The 23,755-nt window shown below is 41.8% G+C and overlaps 1 protein-coding gene and 1 long non-coding RNA gene across 5 annotated transcripts in view; one reads left to right on the forward strand and one right to left on the reverse strand.

The window, feature by feature from the left end:
• Window positions 1-23,755, forward strand: part of SAMD4A (sterile alpha motif domain containing 4A) — a 227,596-nt gene that overhangs the window by 80,063 nt on the left and 123,778 nt on the right. Inside the window, exon 1 of one of the 4 annotated variants that reach the window (XM_037984000.2) lies at window positions 8,484-8,608. The exons of the other annotated variants lie outside the window; for them this stretch is intronic. Within the exon in view, the coding sequence (XP_037839928.1) occupies window positions 8,587-8,608 (22 nt within the window). The 5' untranslated portion in view covers window positions 8,484-8,586. Of the gene's footprint in view, window positions 1-8,483; window positions 8,609-23,755 lie in introns of those variants that run through there. 4 annotated transcript variants of the gene reach the window in all.
• LOC103229022 (uncharacterized) lies at window positions 5,953-9,094 on the reverse strand. Its single transcript, XR_005235360.2, has 3 exons — window positions 8,906-9,094; window positions 8,101-8,244; window positions 5,953-6,389 (listed from the first exon to the last, which is right to left on the reverse strand). It is a non-coding gene; the product is annotated as an uncharacterized lncRNA (long non-coding RNA).

A 23,755-nucleotide genomic window follows, 5' to 3' on the forward strand; every position in this document is an offset into this window, starting at 1 on the left:
TGGTAAATGTAAATCTTCTCAAAGATGGGCACTTCTCATCAAATTTGGGGGTTAAATACCATACTTGTAATAGATTTAAAATAGAAATGAGAGAGATTCTAAATTGCATGTAGTTTATTAATTTAAATGGGTAATAGCTGACTTTTATTGGGCACTTGTTGTGTACCAGGCACCTGGCTATGTACTTGACAGAAATTAGTTCATTTCACCTTCACAACAAGTAGGCAGATGTTTTTAATCACCACAGCACAGGTGAGAAAAGAAGACATAAAGAGGCTACATGCAATTAGTCACACAGTTAGTAATCAGAGGAGTCAGATTCAGGTAGAAAGTCCCAAGTCCAAGACCCTTCCATCACTGCCTCTGTGCGGAGCCTCTACATGGCCCTTGGTAAGGGAAGGGTTTGATTCTAGTGTTCAGCTTTAATTCTAATGGAGTTATGTTTTTGTAAAACCTGTAGTAAGTTAGTATGATTCAGATCTTAAACGTAAGTGGTGTTGCAGGACATGTGACGGCAACATGATATGATATTTTTAAAAAGCATAAATTGAGACGTCAAACGACTGAGGGCAAGCCTTGCCTTCAGTATCAGTAAACTGCATGGTGTGGGAAGATCCCTTAGTCTCTCTGGGCCTCCATTTCTTCATTTGCAATGTGGCTAACCTCTACCACTACCAGATGAGAATCTGCTGGTATCTGGTGATAGTGTACTCAAACTGTTAAAAAAAAAAAAAAAAAAAAAGTTATCTGAAATGGCAACCTGAAGTCTTTAAGTGACATTCAGCGTAATGTGTACCAAAGGTTGATGGTGTAATAATATGGATTTATTATTTTTAACTTATTTCTAACTGGTGTAGTTTTTAAAATTATACAAAATATGTACAAAAATAAATTTGAATAGGACCCAAGGACTTAAAGTGAAAAAGGTAAAGTTTGGCCAGGCACAGTGGCTCATGCCTATAATCCCAGGACTTTGGGAAGTTGAGGCAGGAGGACTGCTTGAGCCCAGGAGTTTGAAACCAGCCTGGACAACATGGTAAGATCCCATCTCTACAAAAAAAACTACTTTTTAAAAGTAGTCTTACTTCTCTACCATGCCTATCTCTATCCCACTGTTCAGACATAACTACTGTTAAGGTTCTCCTTTCAGAAATTGGAGCCATATATAACTATGCAGTATCTTTTACATTAATTTATGAAAGACTGCTCGTTTCTCTAAATTATCTTAATTACAAAAATATGTGACGGATGCTTGTTTAAAAAATACTTCAAAGCCTGTTTTTTAAAAAGCATAAGACCTTAAATTTATGCATATTGAATTTTATTTCCTTCCACTAGAAAATGAATAAGGCACTCTGCTGGAGAATATATTTGAATTGTGAAAATATAACTGTCAACATTATGGAAGCATCAAAGTATTAAAATGAGCTTTCATTTTGTTTTGGATCTTTTAAAACATGACAACAAAAGTCATTTAAGGCATTGTTGCTTATAAGTCATTTCGCGTGATTATTCACGTTTTGAGATCCAGAATACTTCTCTGTTTCCCTCTGAGTTTTGACTGTTAAGAAATGTTATGTCTTGAAAAACATCTGAAGAGGGTTGCCTGTATATCTTTCCTTGCCGTTTTTTATATAGTCAGTGGGAATTTGTCATATAATTCTGTGATTCTTTTGCTTTGCAAAATTTTTTTTTTTCAAAAAAGGAAGTGTTAGAGGCTTTCCTAAACTAACTGCGATACTCCATCTTTTATGTAGTTATTCCATCTCTCATTGTGGATCAATAACTCTTCCTATAGAGGCGAAGAAATTAAACCATACGATTTTGGGCCAGGAGTTTTCTTTGGCCAGTTTTCTTTGTGATTGACAAAATGAATTAATTAGGGTTTGCTTTCTCCACATGGCCCAGGTTTGTCACAGAGGCCCTACTTCCTAGGCACTGCTGAACATTATAAGTGATTCCATTAATTTTCATATCAGAGAACTGAGTTATAGTGAGGAAGGCTGAGTCCATATTATGTGTCAGTGCGAATGAGAGCCAGTGGAAGCTTTCTCATTACTACCTAAGAAGAGTCCTAATGGCTTCTCTGCGGAAGCTGCCCCCAAACAGAGGGCATAAATGCAGCCCAGGTGTACTTCCCATGCTCTGGCACCAGAACATCTGTAGGGATTGTTCAAACACATTGGTGGGCCCCACCCTCCGAGTTTCTGATGCAGTAGATTGGGAGGCCCAAGCATTTGCAAGTTCCCAGGTAGATACTGCTGCTATTGATCCAGGGTGCACACATTAAGAACCACTGGCCCATTTAGAAGCCATAGCAAGAGAAAAATGCATGGCCAGTTAGGCAAAATTAAGTACTGGCTTTGACTTTTGAGTCCGTGTAGCCACCTCTGAATTTCAGCTATTGAAGGTAGGGAGAAAGATCTCATGCTCCAAATGCGTGGACTGTTTGTGCCTATTTTATCAGTCCACTGGGAGAATGGGCCTTTAAGCACTAATGCAAAATAATGCCCACATGTGCTTTGAATTAGACATCTTCTTGTTTTGTTTTTCAAATTTTTAAAAAGACTAGTATGATTAGTTGTATCCTGCCTGTTTAACCACTTTCACATTTCACTTTTAAAATGAAATCATCCTGCTTGCATTTAACTAATGGAAACTTATTCAACCTGCCAAGCAAGGTTCCACTATCCCTGAGACAAATTTTCCAAAGGACTGGAAACTCAATGCAGCTTTTATACAAGAAACAGAATGGAAATGTTCAAATTTATGTTACTTTGAAACCTATTTTCCAAGGTTTGATATTTAAGTAATATCTGTTACATTGTATCTGAAGACATTCATTTGATTCTGTAAGACAAGTACTTACATTTGGGATATCTTTTCATCTTGCTTTTAACTTCCACAAGTATTATTTAAGTTTATCTTGTTTATAATGATTTTAAATGATTATTATCATCAACTAATATTAATGAGTGGTCATTATGATTTGCAGGTGTGATCACGTTTGATTGTCACTTCTCTATAAGGAGGACAGTTACCATTTTCTCTTTTACCAATACTTAAACTGAGGATGATGAGGAATTAAATAACTTGTCCAAGGTCCCTGGCTAGTAAGTGGCAGAACAGTTCTAGACCTGGGCAACTCCAAAGCCTAACTGCTTCCCCACTATGTCATCACTCTTATGAAAACACACTTTTTAAAGAGCTTTCTGTGCTTGGCACCATTCAATATTGATTCTGCCCCCAAAACCATTCTGTCTAAAATAGTCAACATGTTGAGCACATTTACTATGTACTCACGCATAACAGCTGAGTAGAATTGGAAAAGGTATACATTGAATATTAATATGTAAATATTTACTCTGCATAGAAGAGAAGTTTTATGAAAGGGAAGTCATGTTTATGAGGGATAGGGAGATGGGTGTGTAATATACCTTTCCTTTAAAATTGGACGGATCTCAGGGAGGAACATTTTAGGACTTCCTTAAAATTGAAACATGAGGTCTTAGTAAAAAATCAGGTTCAAAGGGCTGATTGGGTATGGGATCTATTCTCAAAGATTTTGTTGTGGGACTTGAATAGGTTTGCCAGAGGGGATAGGTTCTGTACTATCCAATAGAACTTCCTGTGTCCTACAGCTGCACTGTTGATAAAAGTGTTGGGTTGATAAATGTATAAAATGTTGAGTTGATAAATGTATGGGGGATAAATGCATTAAAGTGGAATGCCCTGCAGCTGCACTGTTCAGTAGGGTGACCACCAGCCACTTGCGGCCCTTGAGCACTCAAAATATGCTTAGTGCAGCTGAGGAACTGGATTTTTAATTAATTGCAGTAACCACATGTAGACAGTAGAAGACAATAGGAGGATTAAGTGGGAGGGGAATGGAGGCTGACTCCCTGGCACCTGAACACGGATATAGACAGAATCTTTTGTGAGACTTCTGGAAGGATACTTGTTATAGCCGTAGGAGGAAACTAAGGGCAACTGGAAGAGGTGTGGGGTTTCAGTGAGGAGATGACCAGGACAAGCACAGGACTCTGAATAGAGGAAGGAAGAGGAAAGGGCAAATTGAGACTTCACGCTGGGGAACACGGGAGGATTTGGCAGCCAACTTATTGTGGGTTGAAGTACAGTGAAGGTTGGCAGCTACTTCAAGGCTTCCAGCCTCGTGATGGGGGAGCAGCTCCTTTTTGCATTGTCTGATTTGTGCTGGCATAGGAACATCTAGCTTGAGACACCTTGTAGACAGAATGTGTATCCTGAGGCTGTATCAGAGAAGCAGGTTGGTAGATGGATCAATTTAATGTTTGCAGAGAGGTAGTATTTAATTCATGTGCACCAATGATATTCACAGTTGTGTGTTTGAAAAATAGTAAGAAAGTCAGTGTGACTGAAATGGATTGAACAAGGCAGAGTGTGGTAGGAAATGAAGTTGGAGATGACCTTGTAGGCTCTGGGGCTTCTAGGAGCTGTGTGGGTCATGTAAAACTTTGGGTTATGTTCTAGATGTGATGGGAAGCCTTTGGAAAAATTGAGAAGGAGAATGAAAGAGCTTCATAGACCTTTGAAAATGACCCCTCTGAATGCGGCACAGAGAGTAATGAAAGAGTAAGAGAGGAGGTGGGAGTTCATTTAGGTTGTTTCAGTATGCCAGGTGGGAGAGGTGGTGGCTCAGACAGGATAGCAGTGGCAGCTGTGGAGACAAGTGGTTGGATTCTGGATAAATTGTGAAAGCAGAGTCGCCTGAATTTGTTGTTGAATGAGATGTGTGGTGTGAGAGAAAGAGGGGAATTGAGGATGATTCCAAAGTTTTGTCCTGAGCCATTTGAGTGGTATCATTGATTGAGATGGGAACACTGAATGAGTATCAGGTTTCCAAACAAGATCAAGTTTTGGACATAAGCTAGACATGCCCTTTAGATGGCCTAGTGAGGCTGTCAAGTAAGATTTGAGCATGTGATCCTGGAGTTGTCTCATGATTTGGTGAGTTGTGACTTAAGGTTTTTAAAGGAAGGAAGGAGCCAGAAGAGAAAGAGAAGCTAAATGACAAAAGTATTCAAGAGTGAGACAGAGATTTTAGGGAGTGGGAAGTTGCAGGATCCTGTTGTGGAATGGAGGAGTTGACCCAGGAGAGGAACACGCCATTCTGCGTATACTGTCGTTGAAGCTGCAAAGCTGTCTTTCGAAGGGATGTGCATAGTGTGAGGCGGTGATCACTGGAAAGAATCCCGCACTTAGAGGCTTTGTGATAGTCCTCAAAGGAAGGAGAAGGAGAGAAGGAGTGGGCCACAGAGAATTTGAGGTTTAGTACCTGATGACATAGCAACTGGGTAGAAGTCAAGCTGTAGGATGACTTTGTCATGTTGCAAGTCAATTGATGCCTGCTTCTTGTGCATGAACGTATTTTGGGACCATTTAAGAAAAATTGCATGCCTTGGGGTTGAATAACAGAGTGGGAAGTGTTGACTGAAATTGTTTTTTCAAGCAGGCATAAGTGTCAGAATTTAAGAGAATTGTATGCTGTAAAAAGATTATTTTAGAAGGAGGAACTTTTTCTACTTTTTCTCATTTGCCTGTAAGTATTTGTCACACATTATCATTTGCCTGCTTTTATAAATGTGGGATTTCTATTTACATGTCATATTTCATATTTTTCCCATTAAAATGGCACATCTTGGTTTATTTGGCATTTGTTCTTAGTCTGTTTAGACTTTTAGGCATTGGAATGTTTAGTTTTAAAAAAACAAGATTTTCTGTTATTGTTACTGACTTATGATATACCACTAGGGCAAGATAAGGGCTTTTGAAGAACTCTAAGGGAATACATATTCCAGAGAGTATTGTCTTGAATTCCACTTACCTCCTCTAATTCACTGATCCTTACCTGCCAAAGTCAACAGAAAGGAAGTGAATGAAAGAAATTAAATCAGACTCACAACTTGTTAGCAATTCTGATAAAAGACTTGAGATAGAGGATTTACATATAGTTGATAAACCTTTACATTATTTATCAACTCATAGTCCCCTCTGTTTCTGAACCTGCATGAGTAACCAATAGTTGCTTAAATGGATAAAATTAGAATTCCTTCCATGGGATTCCTTGCTGTTTATAGGAGAGGATCCCCATGTTATTGGCTAGTGATTTTTCCTTTCTTGCATTTGTCGGAATCGCCCATTGTTGAAGATCAACAGGCATTAATCAGTAGTGGCTCAGTCTTGCCTCCTTGTCGTCTTGTTATAGCAGCTCCTGTGACTGGACTGTGGTCATGCCTCGTGGGTTGGCAGTAGGGAACAGGACTTCCTTCCGACACTCGTGCTTAAACAGCTGTTTCTCTTTCTCCAAAAAACACTGGTTTCCCCAGCCCCCAACTGGTTCTTCCCTGCTGAGAAGCCAAAATATACCAAAGTCACTGCTAGACCAGTTCCATCCCGTGACAGTGCAAATGACTCCAATGCCTTTCCCTCCCACCCAGATGTTCCCAACATAAGCTTTTCTCCTCTTTGTCAAGAGCTTATTCTGTCATCTTGTTTCCCTTTCCCTATAAATAATCTATTTTTTCCCACCAGACTCACGGAACAGAGGCGTGCCCCGCGTTGTATGCTTGCACTGAGCATTCTTTCAGTGTTCTTTACTTGCTTGACCTTTTAGTTATTTTCTTTCATCCCTACCGAGGTCTCCAAACTCAGGTCGTGGAAGGTCAGAGTTTTAAAAATATATATCAACTGAATGCTTTTCTTCAGAAAACTGAGCACCTCGCTTTCTAGATATTCGCAGAGGTTCCCCAGTCTGCAGTGACCCTTGCCACACATTTCTTCACTATTTTCACTTCATAGTTTAGATACCCTGGTGATAGTGAGGAACTGTAAATAAGCATGGTCTGAAAATGTTAGGAGGAGCTCAGATGATCCTGAACCCTTTGGCCTTTTTCTTGGTTTAGAATTCCTCAAGACCTATTGTAGTGACTTTTTTTACTTCACTCAGAATTCCAGGGGTTTGGTGCTCCTTAAGTCACAGAAGGAACCCATGGTTATGGTGTCTATCAACTTGCTGTTTATTGAAATACCTTTTATTGTAATGCACCAAGTAAAGAGGAGGTGATGTGGGCACTAACTTAATGATATTACACAAACACACTTAATTGCACTTAGGGAGTTCAGCATGACATTAGTGATTTCATACAGTGAGTAAGTCTCCTGCTTCTCTTTTGTTTGACAAGTTCTGTTGTCGTTTAACAGATTTGCTTCATGGGAGGTAAACTTATACTTTCTATGGATGAATGAATGCTTTGCAACTAATGGGTCATATGTTGGAATTTAAACATATTAAAGAGTTAATTCATTTCAAGAACTTACTAGTAAATACACATTATCCACAAGAGATTTTTAGAATAATCTCTTTTGAATGATTAATATTTATATGTAATCATGTGCATATTTTATTTGAGATTTTCGGGGTATAAATGTCAATGCAATTTCCTCTAATAAAGGAATAATATATATGAGCCAAAGTAGTGATATACTCATCGTAGATAATGTCTCACTATTTCCATTTGCCCCCAAAGGCATCCCAAATTTGGAAGGGCCATTGATGTTTCATAGACTCCTTGGCTATGACTCTTATATAGACATTTGAGGAAATGCTATGGCAACTTTCTTGTACCTACTTTGGTAATTGTAAAGCATCCGGAACCGTATCCTTTAGGCGTAATTTATCTTGCTCCTTTTTGCTCCTCTTTTCCAAGGGAGGATTTAGAAGTGAATTATACTCAAGAGTTAGGTTTCTCCAGATCAGACCACAGGCTGTAGAAAGCACACCAGAACCTTGCACTTCTACCCTTTATCTTAATTCCTAGCCTGTACTTAAAGCCTTTTAGGATCTGTCTACATTCCACCCCACATAACCATCTAGAATTCTCCCAAAATCTTTTGTTTCAATAGCCTGGGAATCATGGCAGTTATATCTGCATTTGTGTGTTTCCTGGCCATATAGTAAAAATGGTAAAAAGAGATTTATATGGTCAAATCCCTAACCTTTCCATTCCTTTGCTTTATAAATGAATAACAGTGATCTAAAAGTGAAAGAATGTAGCTAACCAGTGTCATTTGGGATCTTCTGAAGTAGTACGGAAACTCCACATTCTTCAGACCAACTTGCGGCATGCCAGCACATTCCTCTCCGATGAGATGGAGGAATACTGGTGGCTGGCCTGGGACTTGTAGGACTGGGGCGGGGAGCTGCTGTTTAAAAATACATTTAATTATATTCCTTCTCTGCAGTAACATTGATACCATTTTTAGCCCATTACAAATACTGTGATTTTCATTTAAATCATGTCCATTATCTTATTGACCTAGTTTTTATTTTGTAATCAAAATGTTCTATTTCTGGATAGCCTAGCCCAGAATCATTTTTTTTTAAAGGTTACGGACCCTTTGTGCAGTTTTTTTTCCTTTCGTATCTGCGTGCAGATGGGTTGCATCTGTGTTCACACAGCAGAAAATGGTACTCCATTGTTCTCTTAAAGAGTGTGGGTTTTCTCTACTTTATCTCGGACTCTTCATGGAGACACAGCTGGCAGGATGCCACGAGACCTCGCATTTGGTAACTGTTTTGGTGAATGGATATTGGGAGAGTTAAGTAATCCTGTTTCTATTTGAAATGAGAATCTTGATTCTCTTTTCTTCTTCCATTTTTGCTCTTTCTCTGTTCGTCTGCTCATTCCCTCTGTGAGCCTTCTCTTTCCTCCCCGCCTCTCCAGCCGTCTGCTATGAACCTTACGTAGCCCTGTCTTCATTCATGCCCTCTCACATGCTCCCTGCTGCTTGTCAGATCCCATTTATTTTTGGCCTTTGCTTTTTCTACATTTCTTTCTCTCCTGTTTCCTTCTTTCCCTCTTACCTTCTCTTCCTTGCTCTCAGCAGTGTAGGCCCAATTCTTCATTTCCGCACTCTGTTAGGAAGCTCACCCTGCAGAGAACCCCCCTGGAGATGTTTCCAGGGCTCAGCTGTTTTTCACTCATGTCTAGGCAAGGCCTTGAGGCCTCTGAGGAACTTTCAACTTTGCTCTCAAGACTTCCTCTTAATAGTATTATTATTATTATTATTATTATTATTATTTTGAGGCAGAGTCTCGCCCTATCACCCAGGGTGGAGTGCAGTGGCGTGATGATCTCTGCTCACTGCAACCTCCACCTCCCGGGTTCAAGCAATTCTTCTGACTCAGCTTCCTGAGTAGCTGGGATTATAGGCATGCGTCCTGATGCCCAGCTAATTTTTGTATTTTTAGTAAAGACAGGATTTCACGATGTTGGCCAGGCGGGTCTTGAACTCCTGACCTCAAGTGATCCACCCACCTCAACCTCCCGAAGTTGTGGGATTATACGCGTGAGCCACCGCACCTGGCCTCTCTTAATATTATTTTTCACCATCCTTCTTGACACATGAAAGTAGCCTGTGATTCTCTCAAGGCAATAATTGGACCAGAATTTTAGGATTTTTGCATGACCAGCCATCTTATTTTGTAGGCGAGGAAGCAGAAGACCTGAAAATGATGTCCCCTAGGATTCTAAGGCAATGGAGTGGCAGGACCGAGTCAGCCACCACATCTTCCCCCTCCCACTGTGTGGTTCTCCTCTTACTACCCTCTGTCTTAGCCAGGGAGTCTTACAGATGTTGCATCTGGTGCTTCCTAGTGTTCATTTCTTCCAACCACCGTTTGCCCTTGCAAATACCGTTCAGTATAAAAGTATTTTAGAGTAACTGAGTCTTCAGCGTGTCGCTTTATTGCCAAAAGAAGACACAAACGAAGGAGTACAATGGTAAGCATCTCTGGCTGGGCTGTCAGGGATTTTCTCAGGAATTATGTTTTGCTCCAAGTCATTTCAGTTGACGTATTCATTCTTCAGAACCGGTAGATGACTATGACATATAATACCCAAGCTTGAGCTCCTTCCTGTCTAACTGGAGTCTCCCTTTTAATCAGGAAACCACATTTAAAGCTGTGTCCTGAACTCTGCCCAGCATGTCAGCTTGGCCAGGAAGGACAGGGAATTCCTACTGGTAGTAGCCACTGGGGACTGAGGGAGTGACTGGAGGTCAGATGGGAGCTTATCAAGGAAGACAGCAGCAGCACAGAGTACATTCAGGCTGTTAGGGTTCTCTTTTTGTTTGGGAAACTCCCTCCCTGGTTGAGGTCAGGAAAAATCTAGGATAGCAACCCCCTGGGCCAGTGACCCCACACTAGGATTTTTTGATTTAACCTTTAAAAATAAAATTGTTTCTAATGGAGGAGGTTTAACATAGTGTTTAGCTTTGATCTTGAGAAGTAAGGATATTAAAAACAGCAATGTTGAAATTGTCATGTAATGTTACAGTCCTTTCATGAAAGAACAGGCACTTCAGCATCAGAAGTAGGAAGAATAACATCTCAGAATGAAGGCTAGTCCTTTATCCTGTACACATGTAGCTTCAGGAAAAACTTGTACTGTGTTATCCAGATTTTTCCTACTTAGCCACAGGTCAGCAAAAGTTCTATCACAGAAGCAGTGTTGGTCTGTGATACTTGGGAACCACCAGCCTTCACTCCGTGGTTGGTGCGTCCCTGCCCCTCTCCAGGAGCAGTGTGCATGAGGAAGAGGGCATGACAGCCCATCAGTGCCTGGCTCATATGTCATCAGTGCTCAGGAAATGGTGTTGATTTTTATTCTCTTAGATAGTCGGTATAGCAGAGACATTAATTAGGCTGCTTGACCATTTCTGGTTGGATTTCAAGGGACACAGCTCTTCCTTGGCATTTTTCACGGGAGACTAGGATCTGAGCCTCAGCTGTGCAGATCTGAAGCTGGATTTGTATCATGTATTTTATGGATGACCTAGAAATACTTACACATCCAAGCTCACAGGAGGCTACCCCATAAACAAAAATATCAGCTCATTATTTTGTGGATGAAAGATAGACTTTTTCAGAGGCCACACTGATGGATCAGTCTGCCTCCAATCCCATGTCCTTCCCACAGCTGGGGGCAGGGAGTGGATGCGAGGGCAGTGGTTATGGTGCACACTTTCCTTGAAGAACACAGAATCAGTGCAATGGCAATTGGGTGACTGAGTTTATTCCAGTTAGGTTAAGGAAGAGCCCATCCTACCTCTTTGACATTGTTTTCTCTTTGTTGAGAGACATTAAAACATAGTGGTTAAGAATATAGATCCGGGAGTCAGAATGCTTGGATGCAAATTCAAGCCTTGCCTCTTACTAGTTTTGTGGTATTGGGCAACTTATTTCACCACTCTGTGCCACCATTTTATCATCTGTAAATGGGGATAATAATATTTGCCTCATAGGTTTGTTTTGGTGAGGAAAGGAGTTAATACATGGAAAGTGCTTTAAAGAGTGTTTGGCATATAATGGCAATAAATATTAAATATTAACACATAATATTAATATTTAATATTATTATTAATATTAGCAAGGAAGCTAGTTTTGTGGTGGACGTAGAAAAACGAACACAAATCAGACAGGCAGAATTGGTTTGAGTCTTACCCTTTAACTTTCCTTATTGTAGAATTCACTCTCCACTAACCTATGGTTTCCATTTGTTATTCTTCATTGTTTCAGTGGATTTTCCAACTGCGTCACTCTGTCTAGATTGTTCTTTAATGATTACATTTACAGTTGACTATTCCTTGTTGACATATGGAGAGATGCTCTGATCTGAAACCATCAAAGGTTTCTCTCTCCACCTCACATCTTTGGAGAAGCTTCTAGTCATGGTATGTGGACGCATGTCAGCTTCTCTTTCTAGGTCACCACCTTTTTTGGCCTTTACCCCTTGAGTTTGAACTTTTACTTATTTTGTAGTGGCAAGAGAAGCCCCATGGCTCTTGATATACCAAGTACCAACCTGTCTGCCAGATACTGAGAGATGCCGAGATACTTACACAGGTGTTCTTTAAAATAATAAGCTGCACAAATAATAGTAAAGCTGATTCTGAAACTAGTTTTTTTGTTTGTTTGTTTTTTGAGATGGAGTCTCGCTGTGTTGTCCAGGCTGGAGTGCAGTGGCGCGATCTCGCCTCACTGCAAGCTCCACCTCCCGGGTTCACGCCATTCTCCTGCCTCAGCCTCCCAAGCAACTGGGACTATAGGCACCAGCCACCACGCCCTGCTAATTTTTTGTATTTTTAGTGGAGACAGGATGGTCTCGATCTCCTGACCTTGTGACCTGCCCGCCATGGCTTCTCAAAATGCTGGGATTACAGGTGTGAGCCACGAAACTAGCTTTTTATGTGATTTCTCATATTTTGCCAAACCTATAGGGCAAAGAAACCACTGACGTGATTTTTTTTTTTTTTTAATTTCCCCCCTCCACCCCGCCGGAGAAACTTAACAACTATTTTACAGTGGAAGCCAATGGCAAATTGACTGGTATTCAGGATGCCTTTTATAGGAAGGCATGCATTCCATCTTATCTGTAGATATGTCTAACACCTGTAATATGATCATTTTTCAATTTCCTCACTAAACTTGCAGTGATAAATTAGTTAATATTGGCCATTAAAATATTCTACTGTAAAATATTCCAGGTACCTTGGCCACTGAAGCAAATTAATCCACCTACCACCTATCTGTGGCATAATGAGAAATTTAAAATGATAATCAGCTGAAACTTTCCTTCTATAAGTGACACTGTCAATTCCTACATCAAAGAATTTTTTCTTAAAGCTCCATTGCCTTCCCATCTCTTCAAGGACAGGTGTTTCTTCCTTGACTCCTGTCTCACTTTCCAGGACAACTAGAATTAATGATGTAATTGGGCTGTTTAGTTTTTTGTTGTTGTTGTTGTTCATCACCAGATGAGAAGTCAGAGATGCTAAGTTTCTGAGAAGAGAAGAGGTGGTAGGCTAGAAGCACTGACTGTTTACAGCTTTGCAGTCACAGTTTTCTACTAAAGAGTATTGCAGCCTATTGTCAAGACTGTGTTGGGTTTTCTGCTTGAGGTATGGATATCTCTCCAGTCTTCTGCAGTGATGTGGTCCATGTAAAATGACCAGCAGTCTCCTTTCTAGGGGTCAGCTGTGCTGTGTAAGTGGAAATTAAGATTCTAATATAGGGGCTGTCCACATCAGCCAATGAAGAGCCAGTCACCCTTCCACTAATCCCCTGGAGGTAGACCGTCCTCTTTGGATTCTACTTTGCATTTGTTGGGCCTGGATAGTCTAAAGACTACTTGTTTGTGAGATCCCATCCATCCCAGGAGCTGAGGTGCTGTAGGTGTAAAAATACCTTTAACAGCCACAGAGCAGCTCAACTTTAGGTTCTAGGACCTTGTAGTCAAGAATATTCATGAATTGAACTCCATGAAGTAGATGTTAGAGAAGTTTTAAAAGAGAATGTGGCTGGGTGTGGTGGCTGACGCCTGTAATTCCAACACTTTGGGAAGCCGAGGCAGGCGAATCACTTGAGGGCAGGAGTTTGAGACTGGCCTGGCCAACATGGTGAAACCCTGTCTCCACAAAAGAAAAAAAATATAAAAATTAGCTGGGTGTGGTGTCGGGTGTCCATAATCCCAGCTACTTGGGAGGCTGAGACATAAGAATTGCTTGAACCCAGGAGGTGGATGTTGCATTGAGCCAAGATCATGCCACTGCACTCCAGCTTGAGTGACAGAGCAGGACCTTGTCTCAAAAAATAAAAAGAGAATGTAACTATTTGGCTTTCCAAATAATTGTATTAGGCCAAGGTATCAGACCACCCAGACCTCCTCACACTGGCTCAGTGACCCCCTTGTGAGACAGGTGCTGTGCTATATTCTCCTGCAGTGCCTCAGTCAGCCTCAAAATTTTGACCTTCTTTTCTGAACAAATGACCACTGAGTCCCACCTCTAGCTAGGCCCCCATCCTAAGGGGGATGTATGTCACCCTTTGGAGTATATCCCATCCTTTGGGACCTGTATGTCCAAAAGCTTGTCTGACATCCTACTCCGTGTAGCCATCTGGCCTTATCACAGTCAACCTGTACAAGAGCCTCTTCCTTACTCAGCCACTTCATTGACTTCTCTGTGCCACTTGGGATATTCCCACAGTCACTCTGGCTGAGCATCTTGGAACTTCTCCGAGTACTGTGTCCACTCAGTCTCCAAATGAGGGTCATTCCATCTCCCCAGTGTTCCTCCAAGCCTCTCTACTCATTTCCCATCCTAACGTCCTTACTCTTGACGCTCTTGCATAGCCTCATATTATTATTGTCACTCATTAGAAGTCAGGCTGAGGATTCAAGCATGCCCCTGGCTGGGCACCTTCTCCACCCTTTGTAGGGGGCAGAGGAATCAGGGCCAGGCTTGTACTTAGGCAGGATAACCTGGCCAAGTCACTTGGCCTCTCTGAGACTCAGTTTGCACACCTGTAAACCAAGAATGCCTGGCTCACAGGACACTTCAGAGCTTGACGTCATAAGGAAGAAATCAGGCAAGGAAGGAAATAGACAAAACCTGGAATCCAGTACTACATCCTGTTTCTGACTGTTGGTAATATTAAAAGGATATGTGTTTTCTTGGTCCCTTACAGAGGTTTCTGCTAGCCTTTTTTATGCCCAGACACAGGCTAACATGTGTTCAACACACTGGGGTTACCCGGCTATCCTGGGCCTTGCACAGCTGCATGAGGACTGATGAGATCAAAATCTCTGTGGGTGTGGAATGCATTTGAAATATGTCATAGTTGGGGACTCAGTCTAACAGTTCCTGAGAGATATGCCATCTTCCCTTGGTGGTATCCATTCATTCTTATCAGAGCTCTGTCTCTGTGTGTGTGTTGTGTGTGCATGTGTGTGCGCGCACGCACATGTCCGTCTCTCTCTCTCTTTGGTTTGTTTGGTTTCGCAGTGTGGGTTTTTGGTTTTTGGTTTCTGAGGGATTTTGATTGTTTATTGCTCTTATATAACCTTCTTTTACCTGGACCATGAATAATCAGTCATCAGATGACTCCTCATCCTGTGTCTCATTCTTCAGCAAATATTTACTGTGGTTATTCTATTTGGTGCTTTGGGGGAACAAAGGTAGATGAATATCCCTCCTCCCCAACCTTGGGTGCTGATAGTCATGAGGCATAATGTGAAACCTAAAAATGAGGGGGAAAAGACCAAGGAGCCCAGCTGTTAGAGTGTGGGATGTCTCTGAACTCTGGAAATTTAGTTTGGAAACTACCCGTGCTGCAACATTACCTGACCAACCTCAGAACCCTGTACAATGGCACATGCGGAGACAGAGTTTTGGTGGCCTATGGCCTGATGTCCTCACTGCGGGTCAGGGGGGCTTGGTGCTGGGTGGTGAGGGAGAAGTCAAACAGACCTTTTGATTAGCTGGGCATGGTGGCGCATGCCTGAAATCCCAGCTACTCAGGAGGCTGAGGCAGGAGAATCGCTTGAACCCAGGAGGCGGAGGTTGCAGTGAGCTGAGATGGCACCACTGCACTCCAACTTGGCAACAGAGCAAGACTCTGTCTACAAAAAAAAAAAAAAAAAAAAAGGCAAAAAACAAAACAAAAAAAGGGCCTTTTGTCTCTCATCATTCTCTTGTTCCAGGGGCTTGGTGTATCTAATCTCCCGGACATCAATGATACCTAAAGCCCTCTTTCTACGGTGCTGTGTTGTTCACAACTTGCCTTATTTCCTTTCATCCTCATAGGAACGTGGAAAGTAGGCATTATTTTTATTTTCTCCATATTTGAATTGATGAAACCAAGAGTCCTCTGAGAAACTAGGTAGGGTAGCTTGTCCCAGAGAGTAATGGGCCAGGGACATAAGCCAGCCCAGGCAGTTGCCACTCAACCATCCGCTTTTCTGGAGGTCCATTTGCCCCAGCATAAAATTTTGTCACAAAGTCACTTCAGTGTGCAAAGAGAAAGGTTCCCCTAATACTGAGGAGTATCCCCTTGTGGGGAGCAGGAGTCCAGGGAGCTTTGAGTTTCCAGAACAGGAGGATGAGAGGTCAGGAAAGGCTGGAGACAGACTTTCTTGATGCTACCAGTGGTGAAGAATCCAGTTATCACAACTCATTTTCCAGCTTGGCTGACTTTGACATTTGCTGTGCTCTGGATGGAAGGACTGGAGAAGACATCAACTTGAAAGTTTAAAAAAAAAGAGAGAGAGAGAGACTGTTTAGAATCTGATTACGTCTTTTTACAGCAGTCCCCTTCAACCACATTTATACAGCTATTTTACAAAGTGAGATCCATGCATAATTTTCCACCACCAACTTTGGATGGCTTCCATTAGACTTGGTATCCAAGCATATATCCCTGCAGTCCTGTCAGCCACAGAATTGTTTGCCTGTTAACATCTGAATTTCTGTGTGTAATCATTGAGAGCTCAGGGAAGCCAGTTAATCATACACTATTCAGGCATCTTTTTAGTTCTCTGGAGGGTATTTCCACCTATGGACTTGATCAGCGAAGTCCTGTTTCATGAATGGTGTGAACATAACAGAGTGACAGGCACTGCAGACTTTGAGTCAGAACACCAAAGTTCTTGACCTTGGGCAAATCACTTGTTTTTTCCAAGCCTCAATTTCCTTATCTGTCAAACAAGATCATAATGTAGCTTTAAGAATTTTGGAAGTGCTTTATAAATAGAAAAGTGTGATTCGAATGTCATCTTTTGGTCCACGTGCATTTTTATATCTAGGACAATGATATAACTTTACTTACCTTGACCTATTAGATTAAAATAATGTAGAACAAAAATTCTTTTTCATACCTATATTTTAGATACATAATGTGGATTATATAGATTTCTTTGATGCCTTTTTATTCCCAAAGAGTTCGAAGCTGTGCCTCTAGTGCACCTGCTGTATTTATAAGTCTGTGACTGGTTAGTCAGATGGTTAGAACAGAAGGCAGATGAAAGCAAGCCCCTAAAGTAGACCCTTGAGGAATCTGCTATTCCAGAGTCTCCTATTCTGTGAAGATAGTTCCCATCCTAGTTAATGCCAGCACTTGGATCTGTGGTCTATGCATTAACCTCCATCCTTATTGAACCTTCTAGTGTGGGTTATGAATTCCTTCTTTGTGCATGCAAGTTGGCTTTGTGACTATTCCACAGTCACAGATCACACCCAGGGATTCAACCAACTATTCCCAGATGTCTGATGTTGGTTGCAAAAAGGTTGGTGAGAAGGTGTGGATGACTTGCCCCAAACCCATCCCCACTACTGGAGAAACACCTCTACATGGTCTGAAGCATCTCTGTTCTGAAGACAGCCCTTTACATTAATAATTGTTTACCAGGTGCTGAATGTTTATCCTCTGAGAGAGCAGAACTTACAGGTGTGTAGGCTAGGTAACAGGAATATATGCTTGAAAGCAGTGCTTTATCCACTATCTGGAAGAAAAAAAAAAAAAAAAAAAAACACATGTTGAGCAGGTATTGAGATTGGCAGCTCCCATTCACACAAAGAAGAGCCCAGAGCAAGGGGCTGGGAGCCAGAGAAGGTGATCAGATTTGGCAGATAGAAGTGACTGTCGGACACAAGGACACTCAGGGCCTTTTTACAGCAGCTACATGTGGGAGCTCTCACCTGATGTTCTTCAAACATGTCTCTCTCTGGAAGGGGTTTTCATCACTGAGTTACAGATGGAAAACTCTAACATGGTTAAGTTAGGTGACCTAGTCAGCCCAGAGATCAATGGCAGATTGAAATAACACCTGTGGATATTTTGCTCCATTTAGATGAGACTTGAAGGGATAGAGGTCCACAAGGAGCTGAGATTGAGGCTGTGCCTTTCTCTTGTTTCACATGAAAGAGCGTATGATTATTGTACTTATTGGCAAAGACTCCTACTGGATGAGATGCTTATTTTTTTATTTTCTTTTTTTTTTTCCTGAGATGGAGTCTTGCTTTGTTGCCCAGGCTGGAGTACAGTGACACGATCTCAGCTCACTGCAACCTCCACCTCCTAAGTTCAAGCGATTCTCATGCTTCAGCCTCCCAAGTAACTGGGACTATGGGTGCATGTCCCTACACCTGGGTAACTTTTGTATTTTTTTTTTTTCCAGTAGAGACAGGGTTTCACCATGTTGACCAGGCTGTTCTTGAACTCCTGACCTCAAGTGATCTACTTGGCTCGGCCTCCCAAAGTGCTGGGATTACTGCGTGAGCCACTGCACCTGGCCTGGATGGGACACTTATTGATGTCTTACATCCCTCACAAGGGAGGGTCCTTGTGGCCACCTTTGGCTCCCTCAGCACAGGGTGTGGGGCTGCTGTGGCGCTGCGAATCCTACATGGTCTGCATATCCCACATTGTCCCCCAGAGAGGTCTTGGGCACCAAAGGGGATGCCCTGGGAAGTTCTGCCAGGGTTTCCTGTGCTGCTGGGCCGCTCCCTGCCCTGGGCAGTAAACCAAAGGTCACAGACTCTGCAGACGCACAGCCTTTGTTGCACAGTGGAAGTCCCAGACCACAGGGGTCCAAGTTAATTAATCACACTGGGGAAACTACTCCATTGAAGTTGGACGTAGCAGGATGAGAGAGAAGTGACTGAAACTGATTAAGAATGGGCTTCACTGAAGAGCTAAGCTGCCTCAAATCCTTCACGGAAGTTGACAGGATGTAAATAATAAATTATAAATAAACAAAATGTAAGAGCTAAATAAAGGTCCTTTAAATATACCATCCCTCACAGATGCAAATGTTTCAAGGTGGAATTAGCCAACTTGTGCTCGATATTGAGAGTGGATCCAGCCTCAGATACTTTTCATCCAAATATTTTTATCCAAGCCCTGTAGAATAGCAATAGTGAGTAGAATGAAAGACTGTGGTCTAAAGTACTGAACCAAGGCAACTAGGCTGATTTTTCAACCTAGCCTGAACTTGAGGGATTAAAGTTTTTTAGTCAAAAGATCTTAGACACAACGTGAACCTTCGCACCACATGAGGCATGAGTTCCATCAGGTAAGCATACATTCTGCCTCATAGTTTTTCTCTGCTTAGCTTGACTACTTTTTTTTTCCTGTCCTGTTTATAGCATTGTTACTGAACCTTAGGAGGGGATTTATCCAATAGTCAGTGAGACAAAAACTTAGCAGACAAAATTACTCTTCCAATCCCTAGAAAGGCATCAGGTTAAGGACTGTTCGGTCTCACATGGTCATTCTTTCCCCTACAGTATTGGAATAGATCATTAGCTGTTTCTTTGGTTGAACCTAGGGGAGGTACTGTGGGAGCTCACTTAATCCATCTGCCAGTTAACCTGTTCTCTCTCTCCCCTGTGAATGAACACGCCAACCTCTATCTATGGCAGTCAGTTAGTGGGCTGCCCTCCAGTGAGCCACCCCACCCATTCCATCAGCTCAACTGGGGGCCTGGTGAGAGCATGTGCTCCCAAACCTATGTATGCTAGTTGTACTTATTCTAAGACATGTAGCTAAGTTTAAGTATTTAAACAGATTAAATATGTGTGTGAAAAGGAGAGCTGTCTTGAAAATTACATTGTTGCCTTGAAAAGACTTGTTAATGATGAATTTGCTAAAAAATAAATTGAGGCCAAATTAAATACAAACAAGATAACTCTAAAAGATTAAGGAGAAAGTAAAAAATCTAGGCAGATTCTGCAGTCAGATGGCTTTTCAGTTGCCTTTGGTTGTTTTCTTTTCTTTTCTTTTCTTTTTTAATCTTCTTTAAAGAAAGAGAACCTGAAAATCATAGCAAATTTCCTGGTTTATACAGGAAAGATAATTGGGAATTCCAGACAGTGGACCCATCTTCAAAGATAAGGCATGGCCCCTGTACCTCTACCAAGTTTGAGGTGAGTATACACTCATAGTTTGGATTAAAGGATGTCTTTTGTAGTGGCGGCAACCAGCTGCGTTGTATAAAGTATACCTGTCCAGTGAGCATATAAAGATGCTCTCACTCAACAGGTTACCAGAGAACTGAGCCAGGCTGAGGAGAGCACAGACACACATCGCCCTCAACATGCTCATGGGGGACACAGACTAATTGAGGGAAACTGGGCAGAACCATCTTTATACTTTCTCACAAATGTACTTCATACCTCTCTCCCCGCTTCCTTCTCTTCTTCCTCTCCCCCACGCCCCCCTTCTTCTCTCTCCTTCTTACTCCCTAAACAATGTAGTTGAGTTCAAAGAACTTAATGCTCCTATGATATGGCTCTGAAATAAGCAGGGAGAAACCATTTGGAGTTGACCGACAGAGTATATTTCAAAGTACTTGTTCCATGAAAGATCTTATCTTTGACTTTAAAAGGTTTTGAATATGTTTAATCATGTGAATCCAACACACACACACACACACACACTCTCTCTCACACACACTCACACTTCTTAAAATAATAAGCTTTAATTTTTTTTAAGTGTGACTTAACATTAGATAGTTCAGGAAAATACTTATTTCTCCTAAAGTGAGATCAGGTTGTAGTGAAACAAATCTTATTTGAAGTGTCCTAAAATACAGTGTGTTTTAAGTTGTTCTCTGTTCTCTTTGGTCCAAAAACGTTTTGGAAAGACCTTCCTCTGCCTCTGTGTCGTGTCTAGATTCTATAGCGGAGCACAAACAACTGCAGGAAAAAATGTGAGCATGCCTGTAGATACTGGAACATGTTAACAGAGGTATTTAAGAACCCTCAGGAAGAATAATATTTTACAGTGAGATGATTGTTATCTTTAACAATAAAAGCCATATGAATGTGCTATAATTTAGGCTAACATAGAATGCTTAAAATCATAAAACAGGTATGATCATTGGATTCCTAGTCACCCAGGGAATGCAGATCCCAAAGATAAGTATGCTGGAACATGAACTTCGTGGGAAAACAGGAATCCACCCATCTCCAATAAATAAGAGACTGTCCTTCATTTCAGTTATAGCTCTTCAGGGTTTAATTTGGATAGATGTGAGGTGTTTTATTCTAGAGCATAAACTAGATGCTTTTCTCAAGTTAATGGGTAACAACTGATGGCTGCCGGATTAACTGGAAAAGAAATGTTCCTCTCTGCAGTTCTGGACAATACCACAATTTAAATGGCATTTTACCTGAGTGGACTTCTAAGAAGGATAGATTTGTCTTTTGCCTGTCAGGGCATAGATCCAAATTCAGAGCTGCTGGTGGGAAAGATGGATGGCCACAGAGATCTCCAAGTAGAATTGGTTGGATTTCCTCAATCCTCATTAATTCCTGATTGATAGTCATCCATTTTCATCTTCCCTAACCATCCCTAATGAACCCTGATTTCTGAGGATTTTCTGGGTCTAGAATAACCAAGATGTGCTGACTAAACTCAGAACAGATAAAATAACTACCTGCCTGATGTTTCAGGCCTTTGGAAGAAAAGGGCTTGTCTCAACCTGAAACCCCATTTTCCTTACATTTAGCAATACAGTCATAGATTTTCTGTTCTGATAATAAGGAGACACAAATGGGCAGGATGTGAACCCCAAAGCTCAGGGAGAGTGTTTAAGAGACAAAGTGCTTCTACGTTGTTCAGGTAAAACCTAGTAAAAGAGAGACTTTTTGGTTCTTAGATTGTCTGGCAAGAGACTCTAAGCCATCCTTGACCAAGCAAGAGTGACAGTTAGGGGGTCACCCCAGCTATGGGAATGAGGCATAAGAAGAAGCTCATGATTGTGGGGAAACCCCAGAAGTGTTCTGGGCCACTGAGGTGAAGAGAGGGCCCCAAGATCACTGGAAGGAGGGACCCACAGGAAGTACTGGATATAGCAAAGCTCCATGGATTTAAAACAATGCCTGTGTGGGCGTCTTGATTAGTGGCTTGATATTCCTCATTATTTCCATATCAGGGCAGGCTTAGTGACATACAGTTGTCCCTCCATATACGCCAGGGTATTGGCTCTGGCACCCCCTGGATACCCATATCCATACACACTGAAGTCCCTTAGTTGACCCTGCAGAACCCACCTATAGCAAAAGTCGGCCCTCCATCTGTATGGATTTCACGTCCTGTAAACACTGTATTTTTAATCTGTGTTTGATTGAATAAATCCGAGTATAAGCGGCCCCGTGCATTTCAAACCCTTGTTCAAGAGTCAACTGTAATTGTTTTTGCTTATCCTGGCCTTTCTGCTGCTAACCAATTTATATTATTATTTTGATTATAATTGTATTAGCTCCCATTCTGAGCCAGATGCCATCAGCTTATAAATAGCATGTATTGTCAGAGACACTTAACTAAGAAGACAAATCATTCCCATTTAGGATGGGAATTTTTGTGCAATTGACAGGGAGCAATAGTCCTTTGATTACCATAAGCCTATAGACACATAGATACCCCCAAATTTTGGAGGAATGGCACAAGCTACCAGACCAAACACTGTCAAATCACGGGAGCTTAAGACCCTAGAAGAAAGTGCCCAGGAGATGGACTCTTAGTTTTAAGAAAAGTTAAATAAGTGTAACATTTTTGATGGTCCTTTTCTTCACTTGAGCAGAATGACAATATTTTACTAGTCTACCAAGAGATAAATCGAGATTTAAACCAACTCCTCACCTTTTGTGCAAGGCCTAACCTCAGTAGTTATTAAAAATAAATGGGATTTAAATAGATGTAGAAGCACCTATTTAATTTTTAATTTCATGCTCTTGTATTTTGCAGAGCAATTTTAGGTCAGCTTGTGAGTTGAGGGCGGGTTGAGGGGAAAACAGCCCTAAGAGACAGCTGGGAGGGGAACAGGTTTTCAAGTGCAAGACAAAGTCCTCAGCTCAGGGTTCAGCTGTTACCAACTCTGCAAGTGACCTTAGCTCAATGTCCTTATCTTGAAAATGGAAATGATAATGCTTACTGTGTCTTTATGAGATGTGACAGTATCTATGATTGGTGGCTTTGAGCTGAAAGTTTGAGGGTGGAACTTCTCTTTTCTTCCGCAGGGGTCTCCGTGTTTGTAGGTCAAAGTTCCAGGTACAGGGAAGGCATTGGTTTTGCTCTCTCCTGTGTCTGTGCCTTTGTTATACATGATGACCAGGACAGTCAGCCACGGTGTCCAGTTACCCTGGGTCATCTCATTGAAGAGCCAAGGAGAGGCAAATGTCATTCCTTCACATCCTGCTATTTACCTGGGATCACCAGCCCTCTCTGTTGTCTTCTCCCTGTCACCCACAGCCAGTGACTTGGGGGGATGGCTCTTTGGAACCCCTCTCTCTCTTGCTGTCACGTGCGATTTGTTTCACCAGTAACTCAGGTGAATGGTAATTTTTCAATCACAGCTTGTCTCACACCCATTACTTTATTTTCTGAGTCCTGCTTACTGAGTCTTTACCATGCACCACGCATTCATGCTTAGCCTTTGCTTATGTTGTCTTCTTTTTAAATGGAGAGAATTGTGGACAAGAGAGGTTATGTGAGCGCCCCAGACTGGACAGCTGTTCAGTAGTGGGCCCGCCTGCCTCGGGAGCCCTGAGGGCTCTGCCCTCACCCTCTGTTTCTCATGCCTTCCTGGCGCAGTTGTCTTCCAACTGTTCTCTCCACCCCGGCCCTCCCTCAGGCCACCACCAGATGCATCTCCACACACTGCCATTCTGATCAGATTTCCACCTCAAAAACTGCCCATTGTTTTATAACTCACCAGCCTTCTACAAGTTGACCTTGTGGGTTTTTGTCCCTCCTGCTTTCCCAAAACCAGTTCTCAGATACAGCCCCATGTTCTGTGGCCTCGTTCCTACATATAACTTGTGCCTTTGCACAGTATCTTTCCTCCACTTGAAACAGCCTCTCTTCACCTCC

Source organism: Chlorocebus sabaeus, chromosome 24 (assembly GCF_047675955.1).
Source record: "Chlorocebus sabaeus isolate Y175 chromosome 24, mChlSab1.0.hap1, whole genome shotgun sequence".
In the NCBI taxonomy this organism is placed as follows: Eukaryota; Metazoa; Chordata; class Mammalia; order Primates; family Cercopithecidae; genus Chlorocebus; species Chlorocebus sabaeus.